This window comes from Canis aureus, chromosome 24, assembly GCF_053574225.1.
Source record: "Canis aureus isolate CA01 chromosome 24, VMU_Caureus_v.1.0, whole genome shotgun sequence".
In the NCBI taxonomy this organism is placed as follows: domain Eukaryota; kingdom Metazoa; phylum Chordata; class Mammalia; order Carnivora; family Canidae; genus Canis; species Canis aureus.
Genome location: NC_135634.1, coordinates 11,395,271 through 11,423,269, shown reverse-complemented (window position 1 = coordinate 11,423,269; position 27,999 = coordinate 11,395,271). Strand labels below are relative to the sequence as shown.

The 27,999-nt window shown below is 40.7% G+C and overlaps 1 protein-coding gene across 10 annotated transcripts in view; it reads left to right on the top strand.

Moving 5' to 3' along the window:
• The window catches only part of MTUS2 (microtubule associated scaffold protein 2), a 593,760-nt gene that overhangs the window by 504,395 nt on the left and 61,366 nt on the right, over positions 1-27,999 (top strand). Inside the window, exon 1 of one of the 10 annotated variants that reach the window (XM_077868255.1) lies at positions 19,059-19,365. The exons of the other annotated variants lie outside the window; for them this stretch is intronic. Coding sequence (XP_077724381.1) covers positions 19,312-19,365 — 54 coding nt within the window. The 5' untranslated portion in view covers positions 19,059-19,311. Of the gene's footprint in view, positions 1-19,058; positions 19,366-27,999 lie in introns of those variants that run through there. 10 annotated transcript variants of the gene reach the window in all.

The following is a 27,999-nucleotide window of genomic DNA, read 5'->3' as shown; positions in this document are numbered from 1 at the left end:
CTTGCTTTTTCTCTTGTTAATATGATCTAGCACATTGATTGCTTTATGAGTGTTGAACCAGCCTTGCATCACGGGGATAAATCCCACTTGGTCATGATGGATAATCATCTTAATGTATTGTTGGATCCTATTGGATAGTACCTTGTTGAGAATTTTTGCATCTGTGTTCATCAGGGATATTGGTCTATAATTCTCCTTTTTGGTGGGGTCTTTGTCTGGTTTTGGAATTAACGTGATGCTGGCCTCATAGAACGAGTTTGGAAGTATTCCAACCCTTTCTATCATTCGGAACAGTTTAGTAGAATAGGTATTGTTTCTTCTTTAAACGTTTGATAGAATTCCCCTGGGAAGCCATCTGGCCCAGGACTTTTGTGTCTTGGGAGGTTTTTGATGACTGCTTCGATTCCTCCCTAGATTGCCTAATTTATTGGCATATAGATGCTTATAATGTGTTTTTTAAATCGTTTTGTACTTCCTTGGTATTGGTTGTGATCTCTCCTTTTTCATTTGTGATTTTATTAATTAGAGTATTTTCTCTTTTGTTTTCAATAAGGCTGGCTAATGGTTTATCTATCTTTTAATTCTTTCAAAGAACTAACTCCTGATTTTGTTGATCTGTTCTACAGTTCTTCTGGTCTCTATTTCATTGAGTTCTGCTCGGATCTTTATTAACTCTCTTCTTCTGCTGGGTGTAGGTTTTATTTGCTGTTCTTTCTCCAGTTCCTTTAGGTGCAAGGTTAGCTTTTGTATTTGAGTTTTTTCCAGTTTTTTTGAGGGATGCTTGTATTGCGATGTATTTCCCTCTCAGGACTGCTTGTGCTGTATCCCAAAGATTTTGCATGGTTGTATCTTCATTCTCATTAGTTTCCATGAATCTTTTTAATTCTCTTCTATTTTCCTGGTTGAACCTTTCATCTTTTAGCAGGATGGTCTTTAACCTCCACATGTTTGAATTTCTTCCAAATTTCTTCTTGTGATTGAGTTCAAGTTTCAAAGCATTATGGTCTGAAAATTTGCGGGGGACAATCCCAATCTTTTGGTATTGGTTAAGACCTGATTTGTGACCCAATATGTGGTCTATTCCGGAGAAAGTTCCATGTGCACTTGAGAAGAATGTGTATTCAGTTGCCTTTGGATGTACAGTTCTGTAAATATCTGTGAAATCCATCTGGTCTAGTGTATCATTTAAAGCTCTTGTTTCTTTGGAGATATTGTGCTTAGATCTGTCATTTATAGAAAGCACCATGTTGAAGTCTCCCAGTATCAGTGTATTATTATCTAAGTATGTCTTAACTTTGGTTATTGATTGATATACTTGACAGCTCCCACATTAGGGGCATAAATATTCATGATTGTTAGGTCGTCTTGCTGGATAAACCCTTTAAATATGATATAGTGTCCCTCTTCATCTCTTACTACAGTCTTTGGGATAAACTTTAATTTATCTGATGTGAGGATAGCTACCCCTGCTTTCTTTGAGGACCATTTGAATGGTAAATGGTTCTCCAACCTTTTATTTTCAGGCTGTAAGTGTCCTTAGGTCTAAAATGAGTCCCTTGTAGACGGCAAATAGGTGGGTCTTGTGTTTTTATCCAGTCTGAAACCCTGTGTCTTTTGATGGGATCATTAAGCCCATTCACATTCAGAGTTACTATTGAAAGATATGAATCTAGTGTCATCATAATACCTATTCAGTCCCTGTTTTTGTGGATTATTTCTTTGGATTTCCTCTTTCTTTTACAGAGTCCCCCTTAACATTTCTTGCAGAGCTGGTTTGGTGGTCACATATTCTTTCAGTTTCTGCCTATCTTGGAAGCCTTTATCTCTCCTTCGATTCTGAATGAGAGCCTTGCTGGATAAAGTACTCTTGGCTGCATGTTCTTCTCATTTAGGATCCTGAATATATCCTGCCAGCCCTTTCTGGCCTGCCAGGTCTCTGTGGAGAGGTCTGCTGTTAATCTAGTATTTCTCCCCATATAAGTTAGGGATCTCTTGTCTCTTGCTGCTTTAAGGATTTTCTCTTTATCTTTGGAATTTGCAAGTTTCAGTATTAGATGTCGAGGTGTTGAATGGTTTTTATTGATTTTAGGGGGGGATCTCTCTATCTCCTGGATCTGAATGCCTGTTTCCCTCCCCAAGTTAGGGAAGTTCTCAGCTATGATTTGTTCAAATACACTTTCTGGCCCTCTGGCCCTTTCTTTTGGTGCCCTCTGGAACCCCAATTAAACATAGATTTTTCCTTCTGAGGCTGTCATTTATTTCCCTTAATCTTTCCTCATGGCCTTTTAATTGTTTTTCTCTTTTTAACTCAGCTTCCTTCTTTGCCATCAACTTGTCTTGTATGTCACTCATTCTTTCTTCTAACTCATTAACCCTCATCGTTAGGACCTCCAGTTTGGATTGCATCTCATTTAATTGATTTTTAATTTCGGCCTGATTAGATCTAAATTCTGCAGTCATGAAGTCTCTTGAATCCTTTATGCTTTTTTCTAGAGTAGCTTTATAATTGTGCATCTGAATTGTCTTTCTGACATCGAATTGTAATCCAAATTCTGTAACTCTGTGGGAGAGAATATGGTTTCTGATTCTTTCTTTTGTGGTGAGTTCTTTCTAGTCATTTTGCTCAGTGCAGAGTGGCTAAAAACGAGTTGCACTGGGAAAAGGAAGAAAAAAAAAAAAGAGAAAAATACAAACCAAAAAAAAAAAAAAACAACAACAAGGAGAGGTATCCTCTGGTTCTATATACTGTAAATCCCTCGACTTCCCCTGGAGCTTTCCAGTGCTGCATGGTCAAGAACTTGCTTTTCCCCTGTCCTTCTAGGGGATCTTCTGGGGGAGGGGCCTGATGTGCTGATTCTTAGGTGTGTGCACCTGGGGGAGCTGTCCCGCCCCCTGCCAGGTGCACAGCTCAGTGGAAGCTGTTTATCCTGTGAGGCCCCTGTTCCCTGGTGGCCCCATTCCATCCCAGGCACCAGAAGGAACACCACCACTGGCGTTGGCCAGGTCCCCAGCCCTGGAGTCAGCTCCCGCAGTAACTACCGCAGCTCCCAGTCTGTACTGGCCTTGATGCTCTAGGGGCGGGGGGCGCTGATCTGCACAGCTCCAGGGGTGACAGGTGACAGGAGCGTCCTTGCTGTCCTGTGCCCTCCCCACCTCCGCCTGTCCTGGGGGGAGCGCAGGATCCTGGGCTGTGTCCCCCGGCGCCCTGGGCTCCGGGGCCTGCCGCTGGAATCGCGCTCCCGGGGCCGCGCAGCCCCCTCCGCGGGAGCCGCCGCCCGAGCTGCTCCCGGGGCCCCGCAGGCCGCGCTCCAGCCCTTTCCCGCGCTCGGCCCGCGGGGTATGGGGCGCTCTCTGTTAGTGACCCCGGAACCTGGGGGCTCCACTGCCCCTCCTGCCCGAGTTCCCTGCTCCCTGCGAGGGCCCTTCCCTCCGGGAAGAATCTGGTGCGGATTTTTAAAATTCCCGCTTCTCCGGGGCGGGGCTCTCCTGTCCTGGAGGCTCTTGCCCCCGGCCTTAGCCCGGCTCCTCGCCCCCCGCCCCGCCCCGCCCCGCCCCGCCCCAGCTTGTTTTATTTTCTTTCTTTTCTTTCTTTTTTTCTTTCTTTCTTCTCCCTTTTCTTTTCTTTTCCATCTTCCTACCTTCTTAGAAGCACAAACTCTTCTCTCTGTAGTGTTCCAGCTGTTCTGTCCTTATTTTTTTTATTTATTTTATTTATTTATGATAGTCACACACACAGAGAGAGAGAGGGGGGGAGCAGAGACACAGGCAGAGGGAGAAGCAGGCTCCATGCACCGGGAGCCCGACGTGGGATTCGATCCCGGGTCTCCAGGATCGCGCCCTGGGCCAAAGGCAGGCGCCAAACCGCTGCGCCACCCAGGGATCCCTGTTCTCTCTTTAAATCTCAGGCCGAATTCGTAGTTTTTCAGAATGATTTGAAAGTTATCTAGGTAAGTTGGTGGGGACAGGTGACCCTACTCTTCCGCCGTCTTGCCCCCCCCCCCCAATTTCTCTTCTCTAATTGCATTGCCTAATACCACTAGTACAGTGTTGAACAGTAATGGAAGTAGTGCATATTCTTGCCTTTTTCCTGATTTATATGGAAATTCTTCTAGCATTTCCACATTAAGTAAAATAATGACTTTAGGACTAATATTTTTATCATGTTAAGGTGTTATATCATGTTATGAATGTATCCTTCAATTCTTATTTTCTTGAATGTTATTACCTGGAATGGGTATTAAATTTTTGTCAAAGGCTTTTAAAAATTTTTTTTATTTATTTCAAGAGAAAGAGAGAGAGCAGAGGAAGAGAGAGAATCTCAAGCAGACTACATGCTAAGCATGGAGCCCAATGAGGGGCTCAGTCTCACAACTCTGAGATCATGACTGACCTAAGACAATATCAAGAGTTGGACACTTAACCAGCTGAGCCACCCAGATGCCTCTTTTAAGCAGGCTCTTTGAGCATCTGTGGAGATAATTATATCTCCCTTAGATCAATCAATATAGGTTTACTTATATTGAAACAACTTTGAATTATTAGAATAAATACCAATAAGTCATGGTATATTATTTTCTTTATGTGATATTGGATCTTGTTTGTTAATATTTTAGCTAATCCTTTTATATCAATATTTATGACAATGGTCTGCAGTTTTCTTTTTCTTCTGCTTTTTTGAGAGAGTCTCATAGGTTTAGGTATCAAGATTAGGTTATACTCAATTTATTAAAATAATGAAGTTTTCCTTTATTTATATATTAGTGATTTGTACAAGTTGACTTGCTGCTATAACAAATCATCACAAACTTCATAGCTTAAAACAATAGACTTATTATCTAACACTTCTGGAGGTCAGAAGTCCAAAGTGGGTCTCACTGACCTAAAACCAAGATATTAGCAGGCTGCATTAGTTTCTGGAGACTCTCAGGGAAAATGCATTTTGTTTGCCTGCTTCTGGAGACCACTCATGTTCCTTGGTTCATAGCTTCCCACCATTTTCAAAGCCAGAGGGATCTAGTTTTTCTCTCATCACATCTCTCTCATGCTGACTATCCTGCCTCCCTCTTCTACATTTAAGGACACCTGTAAATACATTGGCCCTTCTGAATAATCCAGGATAATCTCCCTACTTCAAGGTCAACTAATTAGCAATCTTAATTCTGCCTGCAACCTTAATTCCTCTTTGCCAGGTATATGATACAGTCATAGGTCCAGGGATTTTAATGCAGACATCTTTCGTGGGAGAGAGGCAATATTCTGCCTGCCATAATCTCCAATGCTCTAGAGCAGTATATAGAACACTAGAATTATCTGATTGTTGAAGGTTTGGTAGAAGAACAGGGGCCTGATGCTTTTTTTTTTTTTTTTTTTTTTTTTGGTGGTACTTAATAATTGTCTCTGTATTCTCTGTGGAAATTTGGTCCATTTAAATCTTTCCTCTTTGTGAAAGGCTCAATTTCAGTAATCTATATTTCTTTAGAAAATTATAGATTTAATGTAGGATTGTAGATGTATTCATATAGAGGTCTGCAACAAAGTCTCTTATGACTTTCAATTATTTTTTTCCATTCACTCTTTATTTCTTATTTTATTTGTGCTTTCTCTCTCTCTCTCTTTTTTTGTTGTTCAAATTAGCTTGTGGGGGATCCCTGGGTGGCGCAGTGGTTTAGCGCCTGCCTTTGGCCCAGGGCGCAATCCTGGAGACCCGGGATCGAATCCCACGTTGGGATCCCGGTGCATGGAGCCTGCTTCTCCCTCTGCCTGTGTCTCTGCCTCTCTCTCTCTCTCTGTGACTATCATAAATTAAAAAAAAAAAAAAAAAAGTCAAATTAGCTTGTGGTTTGCTATTTTGTTCACTGTATTCAATTAAATATATTGGTTACCTATTTTCTATTTCATTAATTTCATTTTTTAAGATTTTATTTATTTATTCATGAGAGACACAGAGAGAGAGGCAGAGACATAGGCAGAGGGAGAAGCAGGCTCCATGCAGGAAGCCCAATGTGGGACTCAGTCTCGGCACTCCAGGATCACGCTCTGGGCTGAAGGCAGACACTTAACTGCTGAGCCACCCAGGTGTCCCAATTTCATTAACTTCTTTTGTCTTTAATATTTCCGTCTTAGTTCTTTCTTTGGTCTACTTTGTTGTTGTTTGCTATTTTTTGCAGCTAAGTATTTACATCCTTTTATTTATATCCTTTTATTTTTTACTTATGGAAGCATTTCGTCCTATGAGTTTTTCTACAAAAACTGCTTCAAATGTATCCCATATGTTAGTGTTTTTGTTTTTTATTTTTATTGGTAGAAAAAAGACTCTTTGACTTCATTTTGTGTTTTCACTGTTATTGAGGAGTTGTCAAATAGGCTTTATAAATTTTTCAGATGGATGTACTTTTTGTTTTGAGTTTTGGTTAATGATTCTATTTTTATTTTATTTATTAATAATTCCTACTTTTACTGCATTGTGATCAGAGTTTTGTTCATAATGTTTTTAATTCATGAAACCTACTGACATTTTCTTTGTGTTCAGTTTTTATGAATGGTTCAAAAGCCCTTGACAAAAAGATATGTTTACTAACATCATCAAAATATAAAGTGTAATATATGTCTATAAGACATACCTACTTAATTATGTTTTGTTTTGTTTATCCACTTAATCTGTCTTAAGCTAAAAGTGGTAAATCTTGTACAAAAATTTTGTTGCTGTGTTTTTGGAGTATAGATATTCATAAGTATTATATATTCATTTTATATTTGGCTCTCAGCAATAAAGGATGCCCTTCTCTGTCATGTTTAACACTTTTATGAGACTGATGCACTGCCTACTGCACTAATGACACCCTTAGGCTTGAATTTTTATTTGTTGAACATCAGAATTGCTACTATTATTGCTTTCTTAGTGTGTCTATTTTCCTAGAATACCTTTATCCATCCACTTATATTTTGTTTTTCTGAATCATTTTGTTTTATATATTTGATGTATAAGTCATATAATTGGGTCTTACATTTTAAGCAAAATTGAGGTTCTTTTGCTTTTAATTGGTAAATTAGTCTGCACAGTTACTTTTATAAATGACATGTTAGATCTCATTTCTATCATAACGTTTTATAATTGCATGTATTATGTTATATTTTCTGTGTTTTTTTCCCTAAAGATGTGTGTTCTTTTCTTTTTCACTTATGGCCCCCAAAATTAGTTTAGTTGCCATTTATAACTATATAAAGTTACTGGCTATATCCCATATGCCGAACATTGCATACCCATGACTTATTTATTTTATAAGTTGAAGTTTGTACTTCTTAATCTCTTTCACTGATTTGCCCACACCCAACCCCTCTACCCTCTGGTAACCACCATTCTGCTTCCTTTACCTCTGAGTCTGTTTCTGTTTTGTTTTGTTTTACAGATTCCACATATAAGTGAAATCATACAATATTTGTCCTTTTCTGTCTGACTTATCTCACTTAGCATAATACCTTCAAGGTCCATTCATGTTATTGGTTCTTTCATTTTTTAAATATATATACATATATATTTATATTATATATATATATATATTTGAGAGAATATATATAAATATATATATTTGAGAGAATATATATAAATATATATAATATATATATATATTTGAGAGAGAGAAATGCATGCAAACACATGAGCAGGGGGAGGGGCAGAGGGAGGGAGAGGGAGAGAGAATCTTGAGCAAACTCGATGTAGAGCATGGAGGGGGATGTGGGGCCCCAAGATCATGACCTGAGCTGAAACCAAGAGTCTGATCCTTAACTAAGCCACTCAGGTGCCCCTACAGTTCTTTAATTTTAAAGAATAGAATTTAGGAGCATTTTATTTTTGTTCTAGTTGTTACCTTTGTACATCTTTTTGAATGTCCATAGTCCCTTGTCTTCTTAGTTAACCTTTGGCCATCTGGTTTGCCAGTTTAAAGGTAAACCCTTAATTTCCAACTATTGTCTATGTGACAACTGATGAGTTTATTTTACTTTCTTTATTCTGTCTTCCACCCCTTACCAGGTTTTAGTTGCATTATTTCTATTTGTTAGAAATTTGCATTTGTACATCAGTCTTCCACTCTTGTTCTCACGTTTACTTTTGGCTTAGACCTACAACCCTCTTTATAAACACTCAGATCAGTCCTCCTGCTGAAAGTTTTCAAGTCACCTCTTCATCCAATGAAGCTCATACTCTAGGCTGTTTCTAAAGAAAGACTCACATCCTGTGTGTTTCCAACTTTTCCTATAGCCTTGATACTTGGATAGCTTGACTTTGTAGAAAAATCTTTGTTTCACGTTTTAAAAAATTAAGTTGTTTTTATTTATTCCTTATTTACTTACATTTTCTTAGAGAGAGAACACAGGGAGGAAGGGGCAGAGGGAAGGGGAGAGAGAGAGTCATAAGCAGGCTCCATGCCCAGTGGGGAGCCCTACATGGGTCTCCATCTCCCAACTCTGAGACCATGACCTGAAACAAAATTAAGAGTCTGGAACTTAACTGACTAATCCACCCAAGTGCCCCTGTTTGTTCATTTCTAAATGCTGTTCCTTTGTTGTCTGGCTTTTAATATCTAATATATTGAATATCTAATATCTAATTTTTCCCCTTTTTGCCTAGAGATCTTGATTTTTTTAAAATGTCTAAATTCTAGCTGGTTTAATAGGATACATCTTAGAATTACTAAATCAGGGTTAGTTTTCCAGCAGGCCCTTTCAATATGAAGATTCAATTCTCTGGAAACTTTTCTCGTACTATAGTGTTTAAGTATTAGACTTGTTCCATTGTTTTGTTTTTCCTTGTTTTTCCTTGAGTCTTTTCCTTGAGTCTTAACTCTGTATATCTGTTTTCCATTTCAGTATTTTCTCTATGACCCATTTTACTTTTTTTTCCTCCTTTTTATTTTCTTAGTTGTTTTTCTACTTTTCAAAACTGTCTTATTAAATTTTCATCTTAATTTATCTCATCTTGGGCACCTTGTAATTTCATCCTCATTTCTGAGATAATTATCGTTTCTTCCATTTTGAAATTCACTATTATTTCCTGTTCCTTATCCATTTCTATCATTAGTGCATGTATTTCACATTCAAAATCTTTTCCTTCATATCTCTAAATGCTTTTTTTTGCATATTGAGTTCAGTTTTGAGTGTTCTTCTATAATTTTCTTATACTTCATTATTATTTCCTTGGAGGCAATTTTATCAGTCTTGTTGGCTCTTACCATGGTTATTTGTAAAAACTCTGTATTTGCTTATTCATTGCATTCTGTTCATTTTTGTAGTATTGGACTGCTCTTTAAGATGCCTATTTTAGTATCCTCTTCCATCAGTGTAGCAAAGTATGGATTCTTGAATAGTTTTGATTGAGTGGAGCCAGGGATTTGTGTTCTCTGATTTTCGAATGCACTTTATCTTGCAGAGCCCTAAATTTCCCCCTACATTTCTTTTCCCCTTTACTACCTCATCGCCATAGGGAAATTCTTCTTTCCTTTATGCCTTTCTTCTTCCCCAGCAGCTCTTCATTGCAAAGACTGCCACTTCAGATCACACGTACCTTCAAGTTTCTTCTTGTTAGACCACTTGGATATAGGCATTCTATATTCTTAAATTATGCTGAGAATATGTATTCTATTTTTTTCTTTCTTGTTATGCCTTGTTCATTTTGAAGAAATTTTTGGAGATAAGGACATAGGTAGATTCTGTTGTCTTTCTCTTTTTTATATCTATACTCTGTATAGGTAGTATATGCCTCCTCCCTTTTCCTAAAGACATTTATCGTGCCTATTATCTTTCCTCTCTTTGACTTGAGTGAGTTTTTGGCCTTCATTCACTTATTCATTAGCCCAATAAATATTTATTTGATAGTACCCCTAGTAGTCACTGTTCAAAGTGGTGCATGTAACAGTGACAGAATGTCAAAATCCCAACCTAACTGGCGGTGTATTGTGGTAGGAGGAGATAAACAACAAACAAATAAACATGTTGCAGTAAGTGCCTCAAAGAAGAAAAAATCAGGAAATAAAGGTGTAGAGAGTACTGGAGTAGTTGAGAGTGTGTTGTAAATGTCCATAGATAGTTAGGAAAGGGCTTACCGACAAGGAGACCGTGATTAGGAAACAAGGTATGGGCATCTGGGAAAAGCGTTTTGCAGGCATAAGGATCAATGGGAACAAAATGCCCAGCATGGGAAAATACTTGACATGTTGCTGGTACAACTGAAAGGCCAACATGGCTGGAATGTGCTAACTGATGAGGAGAGGGTTAGATAATGAGATCAGAGAGGTAAGAGAAGTCCAATTCATGAAGGGCCATTGAAAAAACTGGCTTTCATTCTGAGTAAGAAGAGAAGTCACTGGAGGATAGAGGATAGGAAAGAGATATACTCTGACTTTCCCTTCTAATATTTCTTTTAGTCTAGCTTATTGAAAATAGCCTGGAAGTAGGGGTAGCAGTAGGTACAAGAACACCAGTTGGGAGGCTGTTGACATGATCCAAGTGAAATATGATGACAACTTGGACCAGAATACTTACAGCAGAGGAGTAGGAGGTGGTCAAATTATTGATCTGTTTTTAAGGTAGAGCAAACAAGATTTGCTGCTGGATTTTATGTGAGATTATGGTTCATTACATCATTTGCAAAGAACTGTGGCCACCTTCACTCTAAGTGTAGGGTCTTTGTAAACATCAGATGTAATTAGTAATTGTGGGACACCTACCATTTCTTTCCCTGAAGTGTTAGTGTGTTTGGGAATCTGGTTATGCTGTACAGAATAAAAACTATGTGGAATCATTAGGCTTGAGGCTGTGGGAAAATCAAGAGTGAGCAATGCTAATAATTTATTTAGTGACAGACTCATGCAGATAAATAGCCAGGGTCTTATCATCAATGGGGAAAAGAGAGGAAAAATGGTAAAGTGGTTGTGACATTCGGCTTTCTTCCACTCTTACATTGTCAAGATAGTGATGGAAAGCAGCACCCTTAAAATCTTGTACTTCTTCAGAGCTCCTAAGCGAAAGAAAAGTTCAAGTATATGACAGAGTAGTTTCCCCATGTTTGTTTGACAATGTCTGTGCAAGGGCCCAAGGATTACAGTTCTTTAAAGGTTTTAAATATCCTCCAGATGTTACAGCAACAGCTGTGTTATTGCTTATTAGCAGGGTCTCTGTATCCTGAAGTTCATCAGCGTAACTAGGGTAAATCCACTCAATCTTTACTGTATGTATTCAACATTTAGTGGCACATTACTGTGTCTCTGGCACTGTGCTAAGTGATAAGGATACAGTTGTATCTTTATAGGCAGATGCAGTCACTGCTTTGGTAAAGCTGGTGACCTACTAGGAAGACAGACATTTAACAGATGGGATAATTATCTAATTGTCATGGTGAGAAATGCTCCAAAGGAAGAACAGAGATTTCCCTGAGAAACTTACCTTGAGGGATGGGAGACCAGTCTTAATCAATGGGAGGAAGCCATATGCTGAAATCTGTAACACATTACTCCCTTTTCTGTAGTGATCCCAGTCTGTTCTTGGGGAGATTGCTGCTTCTCCACAGGATAGTAAGGAGGATTAGGGCACTGGAATGGATACTAGACCAGACACAGACACCACTCCATGGTCCATATTCTTTCATCCTTTTTTTTCTTTTCTATTTTATAATGGCAGCTACATTGATGGTTCCACTCCGTGTCCATTAATCAGCCTTCTCATCTAATAAGGGTCAGATAAACAGATGCACGTTGGGGCTTTGCCAACTACTTCCCATCTCTGTATCAGATTCTACCCATCAGTTATCCAATCATGTCCAACCTATTTATTCAGCTAGTAAAGATAATTTTGAATTCCACAGCTCTTAGCAGAGTTGTCACTTCTGAATATAATGCAGAAACTTAAGGAGGATACCTGTCTTGTAGTCATCCTACTCACTGATTTAACGAGAAAAAAAATAACAAAGTTACTGTCAAGGACTAATGGACTAGGAAAAAAAGATTGTCCGGCATAAGTAGCAACCTTCCTACTTGGGTATTACAGAGAAATGCCATTTTTATGACTCTTTTAACTAGTCGCTAAGAACAGAAGAGTACATATGCCATTTGTTTATTTTTTATTACTATTCTTTAATATCCTAAGTCCTTGGTATTACATCAAAGGTGTTTCAGAGCAGCTATTGTCTATATGCTGATGATCGTAACCACCTGTCATTTCCAGTTTAAAGGTTTCTGTTTTGTGTTTTTCCCTTTCCAGTCCAGTCTCACTGCATTCAAATCTCTAGATGGATTGTGTTTGGTAAAAGCTACGCATATTTTCCTGGCGATCCCCTTTGCTATAATCCAGTGCAAGAGCTCCAGCTCATATTTTAGATGCATGGGAAAAGGAGGGGCATAGACGGCGGAACCAAAATAAACAGATGGTTGCCTTGACAATCTGTAAGAGGCTCTTTCATAAGCATTTTTCATGGTTTTCTTTTGAAATAAACAGTGAGACAGTGAGACATTTTTATCTCGTCAACCTCCTGCAAATGGCCCCATGACTTACCAACTGCACAAAATACCAAAATGCCTCTGCCAGGGAGCCACCTTTATCTGTCTTGACTCCTTCAATGATCCCATCCCGCATCACCCAGGAAATGGTGGGTGTTGTCCAGGTAGATTGCTAGTACTGCAGGTGTTAACGTGAGTGAGGCATGGCAAGGGGACCGTGATATATTTTTTTTAAATATTTATTTATTTATTTACTTATTTATTTATTTATTTATGATAGACAGAGAGAGAGAGAGAGAGAGGCAGAGACACAGGAGGAGGGAGAAGCAGGCTCCACGCTGGGAGCCTGACGTGGGACTCGATCCTGGGACCCCAGGATCGTGCCCTGGGCCAAAGGCAGGCGCCAAACCGCTGAGCCACCCAGGGATCCCCGGGACCGTGATATTTGGGGCAAGACAGATAGGAACAATTATTATCACATGAAGCAGAACGTCATTAGCAAGAGCAAGTATATAGAATGACATGATGTCACATAGAAGGAGGAAATTCCCTCTAAATGGGAGGACTAGGCAGAAAAAGGAGGTGGCCTGATGGGGACAGGGGGTCAAGTCTGAGCAGGAGACTTGAGTCTGACAGGGGTAATTGTGGTTAGGAGTTGGGTAAAGAAGTCCAACAACATTAAGGAAAACAAACAGAAATAACAAAATTGAATATTTTAACAGACTTAGGCCCGTGGTTTCTGCTATGTCAGTCCAAACTTATCTGCACATTGGTTTGTAAATATACGTAAAAAAAACAAAAAACAAAAAACAACCTACAGTAGAGGCTCTTGTTCCAAGTTCTGAAAATACTTATTTCATATATATGTTTGAATTTCCTCTTATATTTTCATACGCTCAGATCCTTTATCTAGATTAAAACACGACACAAACTGGCAATTGTGTAGGGTTTACAGATAAACAATTGCATTGCACTCAACAAGTGCAATGCAGTTAGTAAAATACAGTGGCTGAGGACATAAGCTTTGGAGTCAGATCTGAGCTGAAGACCCCACTCTATCATTTTCTAGCTTTATGTTCACCTGACAGGTAGGGTTGTACAATCTTTGAGTCAACATTTCCTTGTCTGCAAAATGAAGATAAGAAAACTTTTCTCACGTTGTTTTTTGAGAGTTATAGGAGAAGTTGCAGTTGAATGCAAGCCTTAAGCACAGTGCCTGTCATCTCTTAATGATCAGTGAAGATTCATTATTAATTTTTGCTCCAGAACATATTTATAAGGTTTTCTCTGAAGACATATGCCAACAGGCCTTCTAACTTTTCTCAATGCTCATTTTTGTTCCAGTGCAAGAAAATACGCAAGGAATTAAAACCATTTCAAACTTTTTAAAATATTGAGAATCAAAATGTCCCAGATTTCATCAGCCTATGAGGTCACAGCTTCCTTTTATGCCAAATGACAGTAATCTAAACTCCCATTCTGTATGCCTTCAAAAAGTTCAGTCTTTTTTCAGATGTTCAAACACTTTGAAGACTCCTTAGAAAATTTTATGGCAGAGGGTGCCTCTCTCACTAGCCCTGGGCTTGCCACCATATGATATGTCCAGTTTATCTCCCTCAAAGTGAGTTTTACTGAGCATTTTGCCACTTTTAAAGGCCCCTACAGAAGGAGCTGTCAATTCCTGGTCCTATTCTGATTTCCTCAGTAACCCCTTCCCAGGTCTGTAGGAGGGATCATTTCCTGCAAGGGAAATCTCATTCCTTCCAGGTGGCCCTCAAAACACAGCAAACAGGCCCTTAATTTTGGTATCTAATTCTCATTCCCAACTAGAAAGAAGTAGGGCTCCTGGAGGTGATGGCTGGTCCCAGATCTGAAGCAGGAAATGTCCAAGATGAGCCCAGGATACAGAAAGCAAGGAAGGTAGAGTTATGTCAAAAGGACACAGGTGCTAACAAGAAGGTGCTCTCATTGGCCAGGGATGAAGTAAACTGAGCATCTAAAAAGGATAATAAATGCAGTTGATTAAGATACATTGTATACATTAACATGAAAACATGTTTATAATGATATTTTGAAAAAAAATGAGAGAAAGCAAACAACCTCATTGGGTACCATTGCAACACCAAGTCTTCATTCAGAAAACTAGCACTGGAAAGGATTAAGCATTGATCTATCTTTCCTGTATAAACTGTATTGCAGGGAACTGAAGTCATCCTGTGTCTGATGAAAAATTTTTTCTTATGTAAAATTTCCAGCTAGGAAGGATGATGGAACCGGAATATCCTATTGTAAGTCCCAGTGAAATAATCAACTCAGGTAATAAGCATTAACAGATGAAACCATCAGATGAAAGGTTGATGGGGAACTTTACATAGGAGGAGGTGAGGCTATTATGTCTTGATCTACTAGAGCTGCACTAAAAATGGGTCAGCCAAACATTATGTACTTCTCGGTGGGATGTAATAGTATGCACACAACATGACAGCTGAGGCAGTGTTGCCCAAATAAATTAAACCTGAATCTCATCCAGGTGCAGGAACATTTCATTCACAGGGATATAGGAACAAGTGAAATAGCATTGTGCGGAAGCAAAGAGGCAAAACCAGAATGTGGGACATTCCATAAGCCAGTTTCTAAGCAAGTCAATGGCAGAGGGGAGAAAGGAAGGGTAATGTTGATAAACGAGGGCTAAGATGCCAAGGATACATGGTCAGTTTTGTCTGGTGTTTTAATGGCATTGTGATTATATACAAATGTTCATAATTTTTAGCAATGCATAATAAGGTGTGTAGGGTTTTGCTTCAAAATACTTTAACAAAGAAAAGCAAAGGGACATATGAAAATAAAATGACAAAATCTCCATAACTGCTGAATCTGGGTGATGGATGCAGTGGGGGGGGGGGGGGGGGAGGGGAGAAAAGGAAAAAAAAAAGGGCAAAGAGGAAATGTGCCAAAATCTCGACAACCATTGAAACTAGAAATGGGTATATAAAGGTCCTCTGTATTTATCCTTCTATTTCTGAATAGGTTTAAAGCTTTTTAACTTATAAGGAAAGAGACATGGCACAACTCTAGGACATTGGTGCATCTTTCAAAAGCTGGGTTATTTGCACTGAGATTTTACCACGTGTGCCATCATGGCAACACTGTAGAGGATGAATGGGCTGGGCCACCCCCAGTCTCTTGCGCCTAGCTCCTTCTGCACAAGAAGGGAAGCTGGAGGGCACTTGATGTAATGCGTGTTATATGCAACTGATGAATCACTAAATTCTACCTCTGAAACTAATTTAAAAAAAAAAAATTCAGGCAGTTTACAGAAATAATTTAAAAAGCCCTAGGATACCAACAGGCAAAGACTACAGATACATAATTCACAAAAGAGAAAACGCAAATTGCTAATAAACAAGTTACTCTTGCAAAGAAATGCAAATTAAAAAGCACAGTGGTTTTAAATATCTCCTGTTAGTAACTATTAAAAGTAATAGGTGAGTGAGGGGTTGGGGTGACTGGGTGACGGGCACTGAGGGGGGCGCTTGACAGGGTGAGCACTGGATGATATGCTATATGTTGGCAAATTGAACTCCAATAAAAAATAAATTAAAAAATATAATACTGCAATGACAAATGAAAAAGAAATAAATAAAAGTAATATGCTGTTGAATTAAGAAGAAGAAAAGGAGAAGAAGAAGAAAAGGCGAATCTTGGCTTTCTTGTGCAACCTCCAGAGTCCCACCCTAATCTCCTGTGGGTCACTATGTGAGCAAGCACTCCCATGAATCATCCAAGAACAAGAAGTAATTTTCTAGCACGGTACAATCTACATTCTAATTGAGAAAGAAACAGTTTCCTAAGATGCAGAAAGTCAGTTGTGCCAAAGAGATCATGCTTTCCGTTACTGCAGGGAGAAGTACATTGCTATGGTTCTTAGCACCTCCCCAGTCCTACTGGCTCCGTCTATAGTAGGGGCTTTGCTCTACCTTGACTTGATCACATACCTCTTGTGCGAGGTCTGTTTCCAGGTAGAATGCAAGCCACCCCCTTTTTTTTTTTAATTTATAATTGTGGTTAAAATTCACATGACATAAAATTTACCATTTCAACCAGTTAAGTGGACAGTTCAGGCGCATTCTGTACATTCACGTTATGTGTAACCAATCTCTAGAATCTTTTTTTAATCTTGCAAAACCCAAACTGTACCCATTAAACAATTCCCCATTTCCACCTACCACCCCCAATCCCCAGTCCCTAGCAACGACCATTCTACTTTCTGTCTCTCTGCTCTGGGTGCCTCACATAAGTGGAATCATAGGGGTGCCTGGGTGGCTCAGTGGTTGAGCATTTGCCTTTGGCTCAGGTCATTATCCCAGGGTCCTGGGATCGAGTCTCACATCAGGCTCCCTGCAGGGAGCTTGCTTCTCCCTCTGCCTGTGTCTCTGCCTCTTTCTCTGTGCCTCTCATGAATAAATAAAAAATATTTTTTAAAAAACTAAGTGGAAAAAAATTAGGTGGAATTATAAAATCTCTTTGTCCTTTTGCGACTGGCTTGTTCCATGTAATGTCCTCAGGGTTCATCCATGTAGTAGCATGTGTCAGAATTTCCTTCCTTTTTAAGGCTGAATAATATTCCATTGTATGGATAGGCCACATTTTGTCCATCCATCAGTCAATGGACACTTGGGCTGTTTCCACGTTTGGGCTACTGTGATCAATGCTCCTGTGAACATGAGTGCACCAAGGCACAGCTTTTTGTAAAATAAATGTTTTCTCCTAAGGTTTCCAAAGTTCCAGGAACAGCTCTGAGTCCAGATTTAAGCTCAAGATGGCATGAGCTTCTCTTCCTCTGACAAGTGTACCCAGGCTCCCTGCTATGGGGAGCAAGCCTGTGTGAGAGGGAGGTAGCATGTGCCTCAGACATGATGGAGCCTGGGCAGTGCTCACTGCCTTCCACCAGTACACTTTGTTTTCAAACAATAAAAATAAAACAAAACCAAAACCAAAAATCACATGCTGGCAAGAGGTAAAAAAAAAAAAAAAAGTGGAAATCTGTTCCCTTATTCCTTTTTCCCATTCCCCAAGGGTAGGATGTTTTATAAGAACAGTGTGCATTTTCCCAAAAGCCTTCTTCTAGACATAACCAAATATGTCTATGTGTGTAGTTTTACTCTGTGTTGTATAAAAGTTTATTTCCTTGCTCATCAATGTTTCCATACAATGGAAAGCTATTGGATATCTAGGATGTTTCCCATTTTTATACTGTTACGAATAGTGCTAAATTGAATATCCTTATGCATATACCCTTGCATATTTATATGAGATGTATTATAGGATAGATGTACCTTTAAAATTTTGATAGGAATTTCATTTAAATACATACATACATACATACATACATACAATTTTGGTAGGTACAGCCATGTTGTCTTCCTAAAGAATTGTGCTAAGTTACCTGTTAGCTTTTTTAAAAATTCTTTTATTTGAGTAGAGTTGATTCACAAGTGTTTGTTCGCCTGTTAACTTTGAAGAAAGGTTTGAGCTTATTTTTTCAAGTTCAGAGCACACATTTCAGTCTGTTCATATTTGATCACCAAATACCCTTGTCCTCTCTCCAAGCAAACTGAAGTAGCCTTGTGCTCCTTCATGAAAACCTCTTTGGAGGATCTCAAGTTAATAAAATTACCTCATTTTTACAACTATTGTCTGCTTATAGTCTTAGGCAAATTTAGTGAGCAGAGATGTGATTGTATATTCCTGCGGGTGGTCCGTTGCAGGATTTCTCCTTTGAGTTACCAGGAAAGAGAAAGGTAACCTCGTAAGCATTTGCATCTTTTACTTTCAAGATTACATAAATACATTTTTAAATACCACATCTCTTTTGAGAAAAAGAAAAAAAAAAAACACTTTAGCCTCCATCCCCTTCTCTTTCTGATTTTTGACTGACTGAAAAATTCGTAACTCCCTAGAAAGATCAAGTCCTCTAAGGCTCTTATGCTAATGCGCCCAGGAGAAAGATCGGCCCCACGCCCCAATTTTAATTACTTAAGCCACCTGAATGGTTTGTGCCTGTCGGCTTCGGCAAAGCGACTCCACCGTGGTAGCTCAATGACAAAGATATCCTCAAATCAGGCAGATTTGTCGAGGGCGGCCGCCGAGCTGCAGAAGAGCCATTGGTGGTCCCCGCAGCAGCGCCCAGAGGAGGCGGAGCCAGAGGAGGCAGGAGGAAGGGCCGTGCGCTCGGCGCCCGCGGAGAGCTGCGCCCTCGGGGACGGGGACGGGGACCCGGCGTCCGCGCCGAGCCAGGCGCCTCGGGGCCCGGCGGGGTGCTCGGCGCGGGGACCCCTGGAAGCCCGGGCTCTGCTTTTGTGTGTCCTGCGTCCGCTGCCGGCGCCTGCGGCGTGAGGGGCGCATCCGCGCTGGCGCCCCGGGAGGCGGGGAGCGGCCGCGGCCCCCGGGAAGGGCGGGCGCCTGGCCGCCGAGGGAGCTGGCCCTGGGACATGCTCGATTGTTCTGCGACTATCGATCGGCCTCCCTCGGAGGCTCCCAAGGGCCAGGTGACCCTCCCCGCCCGCCGCCAGGCCCTCCCTCCCCGGCTCCCGCCCGCCCCTCCCCGCAGCGGGATCCTCGGGCGGCCGCGCCGCGCTCCTCCTCCCGGTCCTGCGGCCGCTGCGGATTCCGCAAGTTATTAGGAGAAATAAGGTAGCCGAGGGGACCACATGGAAGTTGTGACAGCTCCCGGCGGCGCACCCCTTTCTCCTGAGCCGTTTCCTCGCCTTAGGAACCCGCTGACACGTTGAATGAAGGAGGGCCCCTTGCCAGCCAGCCTGCCGGGATGGGCCACTGCTGCTGCAAGCCTTATAACTGCCTTCAGTGCCTGGACAAGACGGTACTTTGCCTTCCCTCCCCCTACTCTCCCCCTCCTTTGAGAGAGCAGAGGGAGAGCCCGAGCCAGCCACCTCTGTGTCTCTCCCCTCGCATGCGTGTGCGCTTTGTTGGTGAGCGCGAGGCTGCCTCACCGGTTCCAGTGTGCTGAATTGGGAGTGCCCCGGTCTCACCTACTCTGCGGTGCCTTACATAATTCCCTGTGCCTACAGCCTCAAATGCAGCTGTTGCATTTTCCCCAAACAGCAGGGCTCCGCTCAAACATCTTGAAATCCAGACTGCCAAGAAACGCTTGGAAATTCCTAATGCATTTTAATGTACCTGTGAAATCTAAGACGTTCCAGTGGGGAATTTAGATTAGCTAGACATGCTTCTCTTGGCCAGCTGCTAACTTTGAAAGTTTACCACTCTTTTTTTTTTTTTTTTAAACAAACAGCATCCATCCTTGTATTTATATTCTTAAGGTCAGAGAAGAAAACACCAGTACAGTTGTCCTCGCTGTACGTCTTTGCATCACGTAGGGATGAATAACAAACATAGAGGCGAAGCGTTAAGGAGCTCCAGAATCAGAGGGTGTGTTCAAGTCCTCACTGGAAGGAAAATTCACAGGCAGGGACCTGAGAATAGAGCGGGAGCAAGTGAGAACTGTAGGACAATTCCAACACAAAGCCTTTTTTTGCTTTGGACATTCGCCTGTGAGCTGACAGAGAGGGTGGGGGATGCTGCTAATTTCACTACTAGAAATATGTTGGCAAGAAATCTCATCTCTGTAATTTTTTTTCTCACATACATTTGGATTTCTCCGAGATGCATGAAATGGAATTTAATAAGGGGTTGAGATTGCCTCTTCTCTACCCATGTGGGCATCGGCTGTGTAGATAGCTTGAGGTCTAGTGTGTGACCAGGTGAAGGAAAACAAATAGCTTAATATAAAACTCATTACAAGGAGGTCACTTGGGAACATCTTTGTTATCATTTCTGTTTATGAACTTTGACCTAGGAAAATTAGACTGATATTTTAAAAGTTAGCTGGTACTTTTGTTCCCATAGGAGTAACTATTTCAGTGAGTTTTGCTTTTACTACCATGAGGATGAACTAAAATATTTATATACACATGTATGAGCTATGAGCTCTTAACAAATAGAAGTAAAGGACATTTGCAGTTGTCAGCAAAGCCAAAACTGAAGTGATTAAGCCCCTTTTCCAGAGAAGTGGCCACAAAAAAGTGTTGAAGGAAGCTTTGTCATGATAGTTTTAATAAAAGGAAAGCATGTGCTGCATGTCCCACAGTATCATAATGTTCATATTCCTAAGTCATGGTACAAAAGTTTCAGAAATAGAAGCTATAATCTGCAAGCCTTCTTTGAGAAAATGTAGTTTACAGTGAACCTGTCCTCCTTTTTTTGTTTCAAATCAAGTTCTTGAAAATAATTATCCCTGTATCATTCTTTACCTTGGAGATTTGGGTAGACAATTAAATAGTATGTCTTCTCTTCAGCAGTGTGATGTTTCAGTAACTTTTGTTTGTTTTTTGTTTCAGTAACTTTTAAATGTGTTAGCTTTGAAACTTCAAACTTAATACAAATGATCCTCCTCTGATGAAAACTAAAAAACTGCATCTGTCAACTTTCTCATTATGTGTACACCACATTTCTTGACTTTCCTTTGCCGTAGTTCAGAGTGATATCCCCACGGGAGGTTTTGGAACTATATATGCATAGGTGCTCATTTTAGGAATTGAGGGTTTTCTTTTTAAAAAAATTTTTTAAAACTTATTTTTATTTATTTATGATAGACATAGAGAGAGAGAGAGGCAGAGACACAGGCAGAGGAGAGGGAGAAGCAGGCTCCATGCCAGGAGCCTGACGCGGGACTCGATCCCGGGAGATCGCGCCCTGGGCCAAAGGCAGGCGCGAAACCGCTGAGCCACCCAGGGATCCCCCCTTTTTTAAAATTAAAAAAGTCATTATTTTATTTAGTCAACTGCTAGTAAGGATACCTTCACAGGCAGTATGCTAAAATCATTTGTTTATTCAGTGGTTACCTATTGGGCCTGGAGTTGGATGCTGAGGCTATTATGGGATTCCACTCCAGTATCTAGCTCCTTTAAATCCCACAGTAAAATCCATAGATCTGTTAATTAGCTCTAACAATCCCAGCATCACATTTGAAAGAGGCCTGAAAAAATTGTTGATAAAGTTGTTCTTGCTTACTTTGGACCAGGCTTAATAAACCTTAAGAAAGCAGAGAGAGAGAGAGACAGAGAGAGAGACAGAGAGAGGGAGGGAGAGAGAAGGAGAAAGAAAAGAAAGAAAGAAAGAAAGAAAGAAAGAAAGAAAGAAAGAAAGAAAGAAAGAAAGAAAGAAAAAGATTTCCTCCAAACTTTATATGAATACAAAATAAATTATTTTGAGAACTCAATTTTGAAATGTTAAAACATGTTTGATTATAGTGCAGCTTAAAGATGTCCTGAAAAGAGTCGTGGGGCAACTGAAGATACTTTTAAGAAATAGTTTCAGAGATGGGGCTAAGAAATATAAATCTGAAGATGCTTCTTTAGCATTCATTTACTGGGAGAAACCATAGAATCTTGCCTAAAGTATAAAATAAATAAAAATGGGGCAGCCCCGGTGGCGCTGCCTGCAGCCCAGGGCATGATCCTGGAGACCCGGGATGGAGTCCCACGTGGGGCTCTCTGCATAGAGCCTGCTTCTCCCTCTGCTTGTGTCTCTGCCTCTCTCTCTCTCTCTCTCTCTCTCTCTCTGTCGCTCATGAATAAATAAATAAAATCTTTAAAAAAATAAAAAATAAATAAAAATGTTTTAAATGAACAAGTGGTTTTTTAAAGCTGATTGTGCTTTATATATTTTCAGCTTTTCAAAAAAACCTATTCATTGACAATATTTATTGCTGGTTTACAGTATTTACAATATTTATTATAAATAAATATTGTAAATATTTATTATGGGGGCTACCAAAGAATTGTCAGAAGGGCACAATGTGCCCTGTGGATTTTACCGGTTATTTGGTGGGTTGTACTTCCATCTCACAGAGAAATTAAAAGTGAGGTAGGCAACAATAACACAGATAGAGCAATTAACACGTTACTACAAGACTGAAGTATAATGAAGCAGAAGTCATGTGGTACTGGCCATACCTGTTCCTGGAATCTAGTGAAAGGAGAAATCTGTGCTGGAATCTTAGGCAAGGTTTCTTGGAAAAAATGGAACATGCACTGCACTTTGAGGAATGGGGTGGAGCACATGAGGAGCAGGAATGTAATTCTGAGCAAGGAGTGCATGAGTAAAGGTACTCTAGCCAGTTTGATGAAAGATGAGAATAAACACGGGGGGAAATCCAGGCACAAGGGAGTGTGGGGAAATATTTTCCAGGCTGAAAGCCAGACCCAAGTTTTTTTTAACTTGAGTTAGAAGACATAGAAATCCATCTTGGGATTTTGAACAGAGAGGCAATCTATAGAAAGACTCATTCTATAGGTATTTTGAAAGGAAAGGTGTGGCCCAGGAAGGCCCTTGGGACATCCAGATGGATTTCAAAGTCTATTTGTTCACTCAGCTGGTCCAAAATCAAGCCAGAAGATCTGCACATCTAGAAACTCCTTCCTCTTAACCTTCCAGAGCTGATCATTCTTAGGAGCGCTGAGTTATTGAGAGAAATCAAGTAGATGTAAACTAGAGTGCCAACTTGTTTTTTAACAAGCAGAAATGTAACTTACAAGCAACAAATGATAACAAGCCTCATAAACGTGTATTTCTTTTTAGAATCAAGTCCAGCTTCATAAGAAGCTTTGATGAGAATGGGATCTGAGCCAACAAGTTATGGTCTTTAGGCATTCAGTGGCCTCAGAGCCTACATGTCCATGTTCCATCAGAACAGAAATGTACTTGAGAAGGCTACCTGGTTGTCACTGGCCTTGGTGACTGCCTCTTCTAAGCTCTTTTTTGCTCCCTCTACTACTAGTTACCCTGTCTTACTGGCGTAGGTACTATCCTGTCCCTTTAGGAATTACTTTGCAATCTCTGCTCTAACCTTATATGTGTTGATTATGATCTCAAGGGCTGGTCTTATTTATCTTTTCTTTAAATTCTTTCTAGGGGTGGGGTTTGGGAGAAGACACCTCACTGTTCCTTCCAGGCATCTGGCATCTGACAATAATAAATTTGGGAAGGTGTAAGATAAAATCCAGGAAGCTCAAGATACTTCCATGGTGATACATAAATGGATTAAAAATCATGATGCTGGCTAATTTTCCCTTCTTTTGCTTACTCTGAGATCCAACATTTCCCAACATTACTTTTTTAGATTCACATTCCTTCACTTTGGGCCCCCAAAGACTGCCCTTTCTAAGTTGCTCATAGTAATTCAGATGGGGTATGGCATTGCCTTATTAAGTACAGCGTCTTAGGAAGCTAGATGTTTTGTAATCACTGATGCACAGGAAAAAGGCTAGAATTATGCACTATAAATTTAGCCTTTCTGATTTCTTTTAAAACAAGATATGGTTTTGCTCATTTTTCACACAAGTAGACACTGACATGTATTTAAGAATATTAAATGTGAATGATACTTTCCCTTGACTAGTCTATATTAAATTTTATTGCAGAGTAGAAAAGCAGATACAAAAACACAGTGCCCTGTGTTAATTATATGTGAAAGAAATAATACTTATCGAAGAAGTCAAAGCATGGCATCAGTGCTGCCTTAGAGCCATAATAACTGAAATGAAAAACAAAAGGTCAGTCCACCTCCCAAAGGAAATTTCCACAAAGCTATATTATGAATCTGGCCAATCTTCACAGTATTAATATTGAAAATGAATGCAGCGTTCACAAAACGTGGTATGAAAACAACACCGAAGACTTAAATGTTCTGTTGATGCCACCTTGTACTGGTTCACTTTGAAATATGAAAGAAAATATTTCCCTATTAAAACAAAGTTATGCCATATGAAGTTATGGAGACATGGGTGAAAAGCAGTATTATTTCTTGGAAGAACGAAAAAATCCTTAACCTCTTTGTAATTTCACGTGTATGTATATCACTTTGCATTTCAGAAATTGACAATACAAAGGATCTGGAAGTTTCTCCAAATAGTAGAATTCTCTGGTTTTCTTATTTAATTCCCTCTACAGTTCTTTTGTCTATCCTATGAAAAGGTGGTCCAGCTTGCATGGTTGATTTTTTTTTTATCTGCATTGATGCCAGGGCAGACTAAAAAGATAGGAAAAGTTAGAAATTAGTTGGGAGTCTGTGGGCTTACATGTATATATTTGTGGGTGCATGTGTGTATGTGTGTGTATGTCCCTCTTTTTAAAGAAAAATCTGGTGAGGAAGAAAGAGCTAATCAAAACACTCAGAATGCAGTGAATTTTATGAAGTTGTCATCAATCTCCTTGTCATGAGCTACAAGTCAAGAACTCCTTCCTGGTGAATCACAGACCAGAGGCAGGAACATGGCGGGGAAAAAGAGAAGGACCCATATGATAGGGTTGACACAGGTTCCCAGAAATAGCCTCTGGTGCTGTTCTGTGTCATAGTTCTCCTGGCTTTTGCCCGGGGTGCTCCCACATTCCTCCTGCTTGTTCGCCCTCAGTCTCAGGAATTGTTTGGAGCCAGCCCCACTTGTTTGAGTTCTGTCACAGTGTTTTATAATTACGTACTCACTGACTCTCTGGGAGACTGTAAACTCTTAGAAGGCAGAAATATCCTGCCTGCTATGTCTGTCTGGCACATAGTAGGCACTAAGTATGTGCTGTTTTGTGTGAATTCCCCATTTCTGGATTAATTGGGGTAAAGGCACCTCAGATTCCCCCCAACATTCAGCATTAGTAATAAGCAGAATGTTCTATTGGTTTCTGATTCAAGGAAGAGCTTAGCTGGTGGATGCCCAAGTATAGAATCACATAGGTAATGCTAACAAGGAGCGGCATTTTCACTTCCTATTACCACCCAGTTCACATGGGTAACATCAGCCACCTGAACAGATAACCTCTGTTGACCAAGCATGTTAAAATAACAGAGTGTGGCAGGCTGCCTTGGGGCTTTGACTGCCCATCCAATTACTTGAAGCCAATGGAATGATTAGCAGGTGGTATGCTTTGCCAGGTAGCTAGGAAAGATTGCAGGTAGCATTCCCCCAGAGTCTGTGAGCACCTTAGCATGAAGAGCCATATGGGAAAAGTCGCTGTAGCAGACTTGCAATGGTATGTTTAGGGCTAGAGGTAGAGGGGAGAGTTGGATGTTTTATGGGGGTAGCTCATCTTGGATTCCATCTGTGAATACAGCGTACCAGGCTAAAGAGAACTGAGAACTCAGTGTGCGAAAGAGAGGTACGTGACCAAATAAAAGAGGTGGCTAAGAAGACACAGCTGTTAGTATGGGGCTTAGATGAATGTTCCCCAAGGGTCCATTTCAGTTAAGCCCGTCGTAGAGTAAACAGTAATTGTAGAGGAATGGCCTTTTACACTTTGCAATTTCTGGACTGTATCACTAGGATAGTTTGGATGGTTAATACTGAGTTCTATTTTTAGGCCTTTGGAGTGAAAGCAGGAGCTCGTGTGCTTGGCACCAGTCAGAAATTTTCCACTCATTCCCCTTGTAGGGAAGCACTGATCTCACACTGGGCCGTCGGAGGAGGCCTTGCTCATATTTCAGTCATCCCACCATGTCATCACACTGGACTGGCTGAGGTTGGGGAGCGAGGGGGAATAGTGCCATCACATCCTTTCACAGGGAGTCTCTGGGACGCCCTTTCTCCTGGGTGTTCAACAGAACCTGGGCCGTGCAGGATCACTGCTGGAATCTGTTGAGCCATAGTGGATGGAAGGGTAACCTTGAGGCAGGTGGAGAGGGTGGGAGGTTTATTGAGATTCACTTCTTGCCCTAAGGAAGAGAGTTCCTGCAGTCCCCTTTATTGACTCACTCCATCACACAGCATTAATACGTCATTCTGGGTTAGCTTGCAGGAAACAAAAAGTAACTTTGTTGATGCAGAAAATTCATAAATTAGAAGAGTTGATATCATTTCAAAAACAAGCACTTAAGAAGGAAGGACTGTCGCCAACCCGCAGAGGCTGACCTTAGTGAGCAGTGCTGGGCTGAGCCAGCATCTTCTGGAGGAATGTATTTGCAGGCCACAAGAAGGGGTTAGGGGATAGCTGATGGGGAAAGCTGAACAGCTACCCTAGCAGAAATTACAGCCCCAGGTAGGTTACCCTGGAAATATACTGGCATGCAACCAACAAAGCAACACCATGGAGATAGTTCCAGTGGTGGGAGGGGGTGTGAAAGCAGCCAAAGAAATTTTTTATAATTGAAAAAGTAGTCAGGAGCTGACACTGCCTCTCTCAAAGTTAGATGTGAAAACTCTGTGCTCATATCCCATCTGAGGATCTGTGCAATTTGGATCTTGATGCTGTGTCTGCATAAACATGGGTAGGAGGGGGACCCTCTCAGTGTGTTAGTGCTTGGTGGTAAAGAGCATGGGCTCTGGCTTGCCATTTCCCAGCCAGTCGTGCAGGGACTGGTTGCCTAGCCATGGAGCCCCAGTCTCATCCTCCACACAGGGAAATAGAACCCAGGATCCACTGGATGGCATTAGGAGAACTAAGTGAGGTAAAGAGCTCACCCAGCACTGTGCCTAGCATAGGTAAATTGTTTGGAAAGGTTCACGTTAATATTAATGTAGTAATTAGCCAGACCTCACTAGAGTTTAGGTGTTCACCTTGATATTTACATCTTCAGGTTTGTAGCTAATCTTTGGCAGCTAATCCTTCCTTAGTATGTCACTTGATGACTCCAGTTTGAAACGTTGGTATTAAAGGCTATGGTTACAAAAGGTTGATGATGAGGGTGGGGTTGGGTTATCTTCCTTTAGCCTTCCCCATCACTACCTCCTAAAATGGAAAGGGTACAGGATCTATAGTCTCCCCTGTCCCTTTCCTATTTCCTCTTTCACCTCTCTTCTCTTCCCATCTGCTCCGTTTCTGCTCTTGGTTCTTTTATTCTGTCCTTGTATTTCTCCTAAAGCGAAGATGGGAGGGGCAGGCCTGGCTGTCAGTATCTGTGTTAGCTTTTTCACCAGAGTGATTCAAGTGTGAAGGTGGACCACAATCTCAACCATTGTCTCCAGCTGAGGCCTGTCCTTACTAGAGCTCCAAGCCACTCCTTCCTGCAAGGTCTTATTCTCCTGTGGCTGCAAAGTGTAGGATGATCTATTGTAATTTGGGAGATCGCTGGCCAGGACACTTTAACATCCTCCCAGGGCTTTCCTGGTGGGGTAGTGTGGGGGGTGGCTACTGTTGGGAACTGAGGGAAGCATTGGTTCATGTTAGAAATTAGAATTGGAAAAAAAAAAAAAAAAGAAATTAGGGTTGGTTTGTTGCATTTTGTTGAATTCTGGTTGTTCACTGCTGAACCTCATCTAAGTCTTTGTATCTATCAGCACTCTCACTGTGAATACTTTAATAATGCTATCAGGGAACTGATAAATACAGTACAGTTAACCCTTGAAGAATGCAGGGATTAGGGGTATTGACTCCTGCACAGCCAAAAATCCATGTATAACTTTTGACTTCCCAAAAACTTAGCTAGTAATAACCCACTGTTGACCAGAAG